The sequence below is a fragment of the Rhinatrema bivittatum genome, chromosome 3 (genome assembly GCF_901001135.1).
Source record: "Rhinatrema bivittatum chromosome 3, aRhiBiv1.1, whole genome shotgun sequence".
Taxonomy (NCBI): Eukaryota; Metazoa; Chordata; class Amphibia; order Gymnophiona; family Rhinatrematidae; genus Rhinatrema; species Rhinatrema bivittatum.
The window spans coordinates 124,700,938-124,713,023 of NC_042617.1; the positions used below are offsets into that span (position 1 = coordinate 124,700,938).

At 41.8% G+C, this 12,086-nt stretch overlaps 1 protein-coding gene across 1 annotated transcript in view; it reads left to right on the top strand.

Annotated features, from left to right (window-relative positions):
- Window positions 1-12,086, top strand: part of USP34 (ubiquitin specific peptidase 34) — a 1,009,100-nt gene that overhangs the window by 664,148 nt on the left and 332,866 nt on the right. Inside the window, exons 46-48 of the mRNA XM_029593702.1 lie at window positions 5,614-5,691; window positions 6,269-6,363; window positions 8,538-8,710. Of these exons, the coding sequence (XP_029449562.1) occupies window positions 5,614-5,691; window positions 6,269-6,363; window positions 8,538-8,710 (346 nt within the window). The remainder of the gene's footprint in view (window positions 1-5,613; window positions 5,692-6,268; window positions 6,364-8,537; window positions 8,711-12,086) is intronic.

Sequence of the window (12,086 nt, forward strand, 5' to 3'; positions counted from 1 at the left end):
CAGGGTGGCTATGTGTTCACTGGGGAGGAACGCCTTGGCCACCGTGGTGTCCAGGTCCGCTCCTATGAAGGTCAGTCACTGGGATGGAGTCAGCTGGGATTTCAGTTAGTTGACAAGAAAGCTCAGTGTCTGGAGGAGGTGTAATGTCATGCTGAGGGACTGAAGGGCTCCTTCCCTTGACGAACTTTTGATAAGCCAATCGTCCAGATATGGGAACACATGTACTCCTTTACGGTGCAAATGTGCTCCCACCACTGCCAGGCACTTTGTGAAGACCCGGGGCGTGGAGGCTAGCCCAAACGATAGAACCCTGTACTGAAAGTGTTAGTGGCCATCCACAAAGTGCAGATATTTGCGATGAGGAGGAAAAATCGCAATGTGCGCATAAGCATCCTGTAGATCCAGAGATCCCCTCTGTGCAGAAAAGGAAGCAGGTGCCCAAGGACACCATTCTGAACCATTTCCTGCGAAGGAACTTGTTTAAGGCTCGAAGATTAAGGGTGGGACAGAGGCCGCCTGTCATTTTTTGGAATGAGAAAATATCGAGAGTAAAACCCTTGCCCCTGCTGAGCCCGAGGGACTGGTTCCACAACTCTGGACTGTAGCAGGGCCGAGAGTTCTATCTCGAGGGTCTCTGTGTGCTCTACCAGGCTTCATGCCGGGGAGGGTGGAGTCTGGAGGAAGTGAGGAGATTCGGGTGATAACCATGAGCTACGATGGACAATACCCATCGGTCGGTGGTGATTGACGAAGTGACTGAGACGACCTCCCAAAGGTGGGCTGGCCGGTGTGGGCAGAGGGGATTGGTTTCTGCTCTCTGGATGCCAGTCAAAACCTAGCTGCAGGACCAGGCTGGGGAGCTGGCTGAGCTCTAGGTGCTCTTTGGCGAGGAATGCCCTCTTTGGGAGGACCAAGCCACACGAGCACAGGAGGCTGAAGGGTAGTATCTCCATTGCTTGTAAAATTGCCTCCTAGTACCCTGATGTGGACCTCTACGGGTCGCTGAGGGGGGCATCAGAGGTGGCAGTGGATAGCTGACGCAGGGTTTCATGGTGGTCCTTGAGTTGGGCCACTGCGTCAGACACGATGTTCCAATGCATCGGCTCTTTACATAAAGGTCATCACTGTGGTTGATAGTTTGTCAGATTTTGAAAAAATATGATCAAATTTCTAGTTGAGAGCTTTAAATAGTGACCACTTCTTTCAGAGCTCCATTGTCTGCAGGGTAGGGAGTTCTTGGCCATTTTGGGATCTGCAACTTTATATTCTCTCTGTATTTTTTCGTAGGTTTACTATTCATGACAACTCGAAAAGTACCTAGATAAATTTCTTTCTTCTCTCTGAACAATGAGAGTCCCAATTTAAGCTTTGAAAAAGGAGAATGCTCTGCTAGCGGAACAGATAGTGGGGAGGCCCAGTGAACAGTGCAGAACATGTCTTGTTCCCTTCACAGCATCATGTGATCTTGCTGTTCTTATATTCTTATGTAGTTTTTGCCATGCCATGATTTTTTTGCAGCTTTTTCTTAAATGTTCTACTTTTCCTTTTTAGTGTCCTTAGTTAACTTTAAAAAGAACTGTAATGTTTTTCTTACTTTTTGTCATTGCTGTGCGGATTAAAGCAGGCCTTCTGTTGAGTTAAGCTTATGGCTCACTCATTTCTTCTCCCAGCACTCAGTTCTCCCAGCACTCAGTTCCTAGCCTCATGGTTTTGATGTCAATAATTTGTGTGTCTGAAAAAGAAATTTGAGTTGCCCTGCCTTTTAGTAAGGAGTCTTATGAATCCGATTTATGAATTTTTGTGCTGGAGTTTACCTTCTGGTGTGAGTGTAAGTCTCTGAATCCCATTTCTTTTTCCACATAAAACAATTAGAGCCCATCTTAAAAACAAACAACTCCATTAAGCTCTCTTGAGCTTGTACTTCCCACCAATTTGTAGATGATAGCCTGATTTCTGCCACAGGTTTATGCATGGCCTGCTTAATTTGGAGATTTTCAGAAAGGATCCTGAAATAATGAGAAATCAGCAAATTATTTACTCAGCTGATAAAAGTCTTCTTTTGAGACTCCTGACTCATGTGAGTTCAGTATCATACCTAAAATTTAATTTTAGTTGTGGTCACTTCCACATGCAATCAGTGAGCTACAGGCCATAGTGACTTACCTACCTTGCACTAAATTTCGTGCTATGAACTTTCCCTGAATTTACTGTGTCTAAGATCAATCATCCTTCCAACATTTTTTCCCTCAGACTTTCAAGGGAGGAGGAACCACTGTTTGTTCATTGGATTACAAGAAAGTTATGACCTTGCTGGATTGGACTAAAACCCTTTTCACTTGTGTGGGGTTTTTTTAATACCAAAAGACCTGGAGTTCCAATGGAAAATAGCACCCTCTTTAATTACATTTCATTTTTAATCCCATGTGGGTTTATCTTCAGACAGGCATATCAGAGCCCATGCTGTTTGAGTGATGACACCATCAATAGTCAATTTAAGATCAACATCCTTAGAAGAGATTTGCATAAATACACTAAGCATTAATGTATTGATAGTCTCTCAAGGTTCATGCCTTAGTTTAAAGCACAATTGCTACCCTACTTGAGGGCCGATGCAATTATGTGCGCTGAAAGCAGGTGCTGACTTTTCAGTGCCCGCTTTTTTAATGCACGTATGGCGCCCGCATTAAGGGATCGGTGGCCATTTTCATTACTGGCAGACAGCCGGTTATGAAAACGGAGGCCTAGTTATTTTATTTTAAAAGAAGTACAGAAAAGCAGTTTTTTTTTTTCAATGCTCCAGGCAGGCGTTAATATCTGAGACGCACATTTATCTTTTTGCATTCGGAGTGAATGAATAATAGGCTCATTCGCATGCATTTGCATTTGATGAGCGCTATCTTATTCACTCCGTGTCGGACGCGCGTTAAATAGGCGCTAATTCCCCTATTGCTGAGCACATTGTATTGCATCGGCCCCTTGGTTTGTTTTCTCTTTGTTTCTAGGTTGGTGGGTGTTTGTTTTTTTTCCCCTTGGGATTTCATTTTCATTTATAAAAGAAAACATGTAGTAAACATGTACACTAAAAAGTGAATTTTAAAAGCCTAGAACGCACCAAAATCGGGAGATGCTTGAGCATGTACCTGCCATATTTTAAAAGCCGCCTACATGTGCGCACATCTCCCACAGTGCACATATGTCACATGGTTTCAAAAACAGGCATGGTCTGGGCGGGGGTGTTCCAGGGCGGGGTCAAGAGAAGTGCACGTAAATATGGATGCACCTGTGCACGCGGTCAGGTCCAGTGCCACATGTTTACTTCTGCTATTGAGGAGGCGTAACTTAAAAAAAAAAAAGCCATTTCTCACAGGTTTAAAGGGTTTGGGGTAACAGGAAAGAGTGCAGAGGGATTTCAAGGACCTAATATTAGACTGGACGAACTGGTGAAACTGGTTATGACATGGACACTCGCCGGTAATAAAATACCCTGACTTACGCTGTAGAAAACCGATTTACACGGCTAGAAGTACACATGCTTAAAATTGTGCACATGTGTGCACTGCCAGGCTATTTTATAATATGCATACACATGTGTACTCAAATTATAAAATGGCCACATCTCTGGGTGCACACAAACATATACGCGCATATGTGCACTCGTGCGCCGGGTTGAAACTTACCATCTTATAGTGTAAAAGACTGAAAAAGTATTTCTCCTCCTCCTACTCTATACAAGAAGTGCTGGCACAGACAGATAGATGTGTAAGTGGCAGCGACATGGACTCCTGCTCGCCTCCCCAGTCCTGTACTGCTTTATGTGCGTGTATGTAGCCACATACATGCACTTTAGGATTACAGTACCTACAAGATGTATAGAGACGGCTGCACCCTCCACAACTGACACTTTTGCTCTAGTCAAACACATCTTTAAAGAAAAGAAAAAGAAAAATTCCAAGGCTGATTCCTCTGGCAAAATCCTACATTTTTTCTCACTTTTGAATTGCATTATTGTCCCTTTTTATTTGAAAACAACTCTTAACTGCTCTGTCCGATATGTGAGAATGGCAAAATGAGGATCTTTGTGCCTGTTGAGATTTCTTATTTTGCACTGATGTCCCCGTAAGACCACCTTTCCCTTGCAATTCTTGAACTGACAAGCAGGTGGTAGCTAGAACTAAACAGGTTAACTTTCCATATATGCTAAAGTAAGGCTTGGCGCGCATACTCCCCCAATCTTCACAAGAAGGTATAATATTGCAACATTCTGTATTAATATTGGTCAGGAAGCCAGTGCTGTATGTACAGTAGCAGCTGTAGTGGGGACTAGCCCAGAATTCACTAGAAATTGTCAATCTTAGTTGGGAGTACAGAGGAACCAGATCTGTGCAAAGTCACTGTTCAAGTTTTATCCAGCCTTATGGGGGATGACCTAACCTGAACCTCCCCAGGCACTGATAGGTACTGTCTATTTTACCTGTGGCTATTTGTAAATTCAATTTTTTTCTGTTCACTGTTCCTGGTATTTATTGTTAAACATTTTAGCTTATTTGCGCTGTCCCTGTGACTGATTGACAATTCCAACTTTTTTTGTATTTGTCTATAGGTGCATTTCTAGGAACTGATTGACCCTAGAGTTGTATGGGGTCTCAGTGTCCCTAGAAACCTCCAGGGGATTGCTTGTGGCTTGTGTACTTGCCCAAAGATGGGCAGGAGCCCAGTTGGTAGGCAGGAGGTTGCCAGTGTAGGAGCATTTGTAAAGATACAGATGCAGGTGGGCCTAGGCAATGTTTGGCAAGATCCTCAGTATGTCTACAGGGATAACCTTCAGTAGGTATTAAGGTAGCACTAAGGTGTTATGTGATATTGGGCCTTCATCAAATCTGCTTATTAGAGAAAGTGAAATTATTGACCTGCAAATGTTCATTATCTAATAAAGAAACTCAGTGGCGTCATAGAACGTACCCTCCTCCCCTTTTAAGAGTTGTTCCTGTATTTGTAAATCATTGAACTGAGTGGCAGTTGGTCTGGTATGGCACAGGTCCCTTCCTATACAAGCTCAGAAGTTTTTTTCAGCAGAGCTCTGTAGATGTTCTTCTGAAGCATGTAACACATATTTGTGACATCATTGAACTGCTCTGGTTCGAGCCATCAACATTACAGGTAAATAATTTCACTTTATCTTTACTTTGTCTCCTTTGTAATGTGTACTAAAGAAGAGGGAAGAATATATTTTGAAAAATCGCTTCTGGACTCTGGAAAAGCAATCCTGCTGTCTATATTCTTATGTCTAAGTTACATGCTTGAATTCTGCAGAAAATAGGTCATTGCAGTTTGAATTTTGTGCTGTATGTAAGCTTGTACATGTACCTTTTTAAATTTTGAAAAGTACCTACTTACTTAACCTGGATTTCAAGAACAATTTGGAGCTAACCTTTAATTTGATTTTAGAGCCTTTTATCAAACAGAATACACCCCTGTATGGTTGTATTAATAATTGTCTTTGGTTGGTGATGGATGGCACAATTTGCTTCACATGTGTACATGTTAGAACAGCACACACAGCTGTGCCTGTTGGCTTTTTCATTGTCATCAGTTTGTATTTTGGCTATTCCCCAGGACTGTGAGCATGTCAGTCAGACTGCAGAAGAGTTCTATACAGTCAGATGCCAGGTGGCAGATATGAAGAACATTTATGTGAGTACAGGCACGCCTATAAGTGAGAATAAGGGTTGAATATGACTGCATTTTAGGTTGTTTACATTATTTTCTATGTTATATTATGATATAGTGATATATTTTATTTTATATGATGTAGATTGCTTTGGATTCTCTTGTAGAAGAATAAGGTGGTATATAAACCTAAGAATATAATAGAATAGTAATTTGTAAAGTTTTGTAGCTTCATGGAATTTTGAAATAATGTATTTTTAAAAGATATATACTTTCTGCACATTTTGTCACATGGCCTCACATATTGTGACCCATATTATTGTAGTTTGTATTTTGTAATTATGTTAAAGTACAAATCCTGTGAATATCTTATATGCAAAGAAATGTAAGTGGTTTGGTATCTGTTTAGCTGATAAGCATACACATTTTATTATGCAAGGCTGAAAAGTGCCCAAAAGTTTTGTAACACAATATAGATGTTCTTATAATAAAAGACATCATGTGAACTATTATGCTTCCTTTTCAAATGTTAAACAAAAGTATTTTGGCAGTCTAATGTTATACATCCTTTCTGATCTCTTTCTGTATGGCTCTTGTACAGGAATCATTGGATGAAGTTACTATTAAAGATACCTTAGAAGGTGACAACATGTATACATGTTCTCATTGTGGAAAGAAAGTACGGGCTGAGAAAAGGTAAGAGAACTCTGATTGTCCCAAATGGCTCTTGTCTCCTTTCCTCTAACTTCAGCTAGACTATCCTGCATGAAACTTTGTGCCTTTAGTTGTTATGCTTCAAACATCTGGAACAAGATACTGCTACCCCCTACCCCTTGAGCCATCTTACATCACTTTCAGGATAAAAGCTAAACCTTGGCTCTTTGGTCACACCTTCCTTTAGACTCTTCTTGGCAGAGACACTCAGTCTTTCTGACCTATCTCCATGAACTGTCAAGTAAGGAATATGTGTTAGTTCCTGGCCTCTCAATGCTGTCCATTGTAAATTTGATTCAACTGTGATTGGAAAAGGCTTTCAACCAATGTACTGTACAGTTTGTTAGTTAAAACTTGTTTTGTAATCTGCCTTGAGGCCGCTTATGGAAAAAGGCAGACTATCAAATGTGTATAAACAAAATTATGAGAGAAAACCCTCTCCAGGCTGTCCTAATATCAATCTGCTGCTCAGTTTACCAGTTTCTTTGAAATATTTTTAACTGGACAGAGAATTACTGCAAGCAGATTATTAGGATACCCAGCTTCATATAAAGTATGAAATAAGAGTAATAGCACTAAAGGAAATATCAAATGTATTTCTTCTTTGAATGTTCAAGTGTAACATTTAGGGGCATATGTGCTATTAGGCATTAGTGTCTGCTGCTGGTTTCCAGATGGTACTAGCATTCAGACAAAAGACTACATTAAAAAAAAATATTAAAATGACCTTATTAGGTATTGATATGGATATACTAAAGCAGAAGGTGTAGTTAACTTTCCTGGTAATAGTCCACATAGGCCAGGGGTGCTCAAACTGGTCCTTGGGGACCCCTCAACCAGTTGGATTTTCAGGATATTTCTAATGAATATGCATGAAATCTGTTTGTATGTACTGCTTCCAGTGTATGCAAATATTACTCATTCATATTTACTAACGATATCCTGAAAACCCAACTGGCTGGGAGGGGCTCTGAGGACTGGATTGAGCACCCCTGACATAGGCCATTGCCCTCGCCCCAACTCAAATTTGATCCTCTGGGCCCATCACTTATACCCCCACCCTGAACATTAAAGGGCCTTCCAGGCATCCCTCCTCACTATCAATCATCAAAAGATGGGAGACTGGAAGACCCTTTGATGTTCATGCGGGTGGGGGAGGGGTATGGTCCCATAAAGCCTAATTAAGACAGAGTGGAGATTAGGTTGAGATGCCCTTTTTTACTTTGGGGGAAGGGGCAGGGTTCCCTTTGCTAATCAGCCCTTTCTCTTTGGGTGAGTTAGCATAGGGAATCTGAAATATATAATGCAGCAGCATAACCATGATCATGCTTTCTTTAACGTAGTGATGGTTACACTATCGTGTTCCACATTTATTAATAATAATAAATGACCTCGCTAAGTGTTGACAATGACTGTACCAAGGCAGTATGTACTAAGGCAGAAAAATTAACTGCATGTCAGAAGGTCCACATTAGCATATGCCACTTTGCCCACCTCCTCCCCCCAAACTTAATCTAGGTCTTCCATGCTAAGCCCTGTACCCCTAACCCCTACTATTGGTAAAGAATCAAAATCTCATCCCCATTATTTTTGTACATTGTTGTTAAATCAGTGGTTTTCAAACCATTCCTTGACATGCACCCAGCCAGTCTGCTTTTTAGGATATCCTCAGTGAATGTGCACTACCTCCTTTGTATGCAAATATCTTCTGCATATTCATTCTGAATATCCTGAAAACCAAACTGACTGAGTGTGTCATGCACTAATATCAGCAGGTAACTTATGTAACTATTTAAATTTTAACACACTTTAGTGCCTAGATCCCTTAACGTAAAAGCTAGACTTGCATTTATGGAATGCAAATGCAGAACTCATGAGCCCAGACTGACTACTTGTCTCTTTAATGTCATATAAAAATTATCAAAATGTTTAATTATTTTGAATGTTCAAAAGTATAACATTTAGGACCATTCATGCTAATGGAAAATAGTGTCAACCTACAAATGACTTGCCCCAAATTTTGTTTCAGGTGTGCATTTATTTTGTTTCATTTAATTGCTTTATGAAAATAAAATCATGAAGCTTGGAAAGATGGCCAGCAGGAATTAGTTCTATAAGTGACTTCTACTAATCTGAATGATTCTTTCTCTCTTTAGGGCTTGTTTTAAGAAATTACCTCGCATCTTAAGTTTTAACACCATGCGATATACATTTAATATGGTCACTATGATGAAGGAGAAAGTGAACACACACTTCTCATTCCCTCTGCGTTTGGATATGACACCATACACCGAGGATTTTTTAATGGGAAAGAATGACAGGAAAGAAGGTAATTCATACCCTCAGTAACGGCTCTGCCTGAAAACACAGTAAAATTCTATAAATATAGCTCATCCATAAATTAAAGTTCAATATAAAGGGAGAGTTGAAAAAAATATAGCCCTCAAGTACAAGATAACTGCATTTTCTTATTTTTCCAGTGACATTAAAATGTCCGCGACTCAGGAGCATTTTAATTAATGGTCTCTGTGTTAAAGCAGTAGTACCATTTTGGTTTGAAAATCTTTAATTTGCTTATGCTGATAGGGAAAAATCTTACATGTGCTGTATTTGGGATGTATTCACTATCCCAAGCCTAAGTCCAATGTATCTAGTAGTAGGAAACTGTCACCAAGCATAACCCGTGTTTGTGGTAGCAGGAGAGAGTGTATTTCATAATATTCACGCACCCAGAGCTGAAAGCATGTTTTCTCTTAGGACAAGCAGGATGGTAGTCCAGAGCCTGACATGGAAAACTTCTGATAAAGTTTCTAGAAACTTTGACTGGCACACTGAGCATGCCTAGCATGCCACTATCCATGCGTGGTCTCTCTTTAGTCTCTTTTCCTTGGAGCTGTCTTCTCGTGGTGGTGGAGTTTGTGCTCTTTTTTGTGAGAAACGTTCCATGAAGTGGTTGTTTTCACTTTCTTTTTTCTGTGCTGGGTCTCTCTCCGTTTCTCCCCGGTTGTTTTCTTGTCGGTTGGTGAGCTTTTTCCTCTCCTTCAGTGTCCGCCAGTCTTCGAGACTTTGCGGGCTTCTTTACACTTCATGGCAACGTCTGGCTTCCATTGGTGCCACCAGTGCCTCCAGACTATGTCCTTAATGGATCCACATAAAAGTGTGCATCCTGTGTCTAGGGGCATCGCATGATGTTCAAGGCTGCGACCTGTGTGCTCAGATGACCCCCAAAAGGCCGTCGTGCCAAGCTGGAGAAGGTCTTTGGATCGGGTAAGTCTGATCCTTTCACTCCAGCATTGATGCCATCGATGCCCAAGGACCATGGAGAACTGTTCATCCTCGATCCCTCGGTGGCCACTCCTCTCCCGGGGCCTTCAGGTGAGAAGGGCACTGGGGATCGGCCTGTGTCGGACTCCAAGTCACAGACTTCTGGATTGTCATCCTTGGCTCTGGGGAAAGACCGGGCCGAGCATCATGGGAAGTCTCGGAAGCACCATCACCGATCTCTGTCCTCGCACAGTGCCAGGCTCAGGTTGGCCACGGCGCTTACCGCCTTGTCCTCAAAGTAGCCCCGGCGAGAGGAAGCCCCATCCTCCCTCGAGTCAGGCCAAAGGGCTGTCCTACAGTTAGCTGGCTATAGTTAGACAGATAACTTTAAGATAGCAGTTCCAGTATTGTAACTACCTCCAAAGTTAGCCAGATAAGTTTAGCCGGCTAACTTTGCTATCTAGACTGTGATTAAATATGGACCCTCTCCTATTATTATTAATCAGTAATGTTGATGGTATTGGGGATTATTTCTCTACCCCCAAAAATGTATTTGTCTGTGGTAAATGTTTCCCAGTGAAACCTATTGATAACTATGGCACTTAACTTTAATGCTGCAGTAGGCCTCACAGGCAAAATCTCCCACAGCTAGTGCACTATCCCTGTGATGGAAAACTTATCCATTCTGAAATTGGGGTATATAACTGAGAGTAGCTACAAGCTGAACTAATGTTCTTGTTGAATATAGGAATATCTTGCATCCTTTGCCTTATCTTGGAATTTATCAGGTCTTATCCAAAGCTTACCAGGAATAGGCACCCCCTTTCAGACTTAAAAATTTTCGCATCCATGCAGGATGGGTGACCCATAGAACACAGCTGGCAATCTGTTAACTTTCTGCTTATACATATAGTATTTTGATTTTGGATTTAGATCAGTTACTTGCATGACAAGCTAATCAAAATTATCCACCCTGCTTTTATTGGCATTAAAATACATAATTGGTTTCTTTTTCTTCCTGTGCATAATCATATCTTGATTCATAATAAAAAGGAGAAGTAAAGATTTGCTTATCTGTGGACATATGAAACCAGCATATATTCTATGTCAAAACCAATAACTCACGTAGCTGCGACCAGCTCATCGCAACATAGAAACATAGAAATGACAGCAGAAAAGGACCAAATGGTCCATCCAATCTGCCCAGTAATCTTATGGCAGTATCTGCAGTGCTGTGTAGATTACCCCATGCTTATCTGTTTCCAAGACCATAAAAGTCAGGGCTCTCATTGGTTGCTGTTTGAATCCAATTCCCCGTTACCCCTGTGCTTATCAGTTTCCCACACTAGCCCTCATTGATTGCTGTTGAATCCAATTTCCCATTATGCCTTGCTGTTGAAGCAGAGAGCAATGTTTGAGTTGCATCAAAGGTATCAGTCTTATTGGTTAAGGGTAGTAACCACCACATTAGCAAATTACCCCCATACTTGTTTCCCCAGACCATAAAAGTCAGGGCCCTTGGTTGCTGAACAAATCCAAGTCCCCCTTTCCCCCTGCTATTGAAGCAGAGAGCAATGATTGAGTTGCCTCAACAGTATCAAGATTTATTGGTTAAGGATAAGAACCACTGCACCATCAAGTTACTCTATGCCTTCTTTTCTTCTTTTCCATCCTTTAGCCTTTAGGGATCCACAATATTTATCCCATGCCCTTTTGAATTCTTTCACTGTTTTGGTTTTCACTACCTCCTCCAGAAGGGCATTCCAGGCACCATGTAACAGGGGAGGTAAAAGCAACGTCACCACACATGCCCCAGCTCTATTAATGAGACAGATACCTTGCTGGAGTAAAATTTGGCTGCAGCTTTATTGAATTCACAAATATTTAAAACAGTCTTAAATACCTGTGCCATAACAAATAAACCTACCAAGAGCCCATTTTTTTTTTTTAGCAGGCAGTATGTCACCTCAGGACCCGGGGCCAGCTGCAGCCAAGCAAAGCCCAGTCCTTTTGTAAGGTATCCTCCGTGGGAATTCTGGTCACCCGCCACACCCAAGCAAGATGACTGCCCTATTAATGGGGGCATCCGGTCTGCTGCCCCACTGAGGCCAATCTGGCCCTGGAGGCAGACAGCCCCCTAGCAGATAGCTGGATAATGGCACCATGTCCAGTGCATTGTTTCCAATCAGAAACTCCTTCCGACTTGGTACCCCAGCTGTGACATGAACATAAAATCAAACACTGCAATTAAATAACAGTAAACATACTAATGGAATCCATCCTAAATTCAGGTGGGTAGGAGGGATGCAGAGCAGGAGCAAAAGGGACAGCCAATGGGCCAATCCAGGCCTAGACTCCCCGTGCTGCTCGCTCTAGTCCCCCGTCACTCCCCCTAGTTTGAATTGTGCCCAGTCGGGCTCCCAGGTACAGGCTAGCCTGCC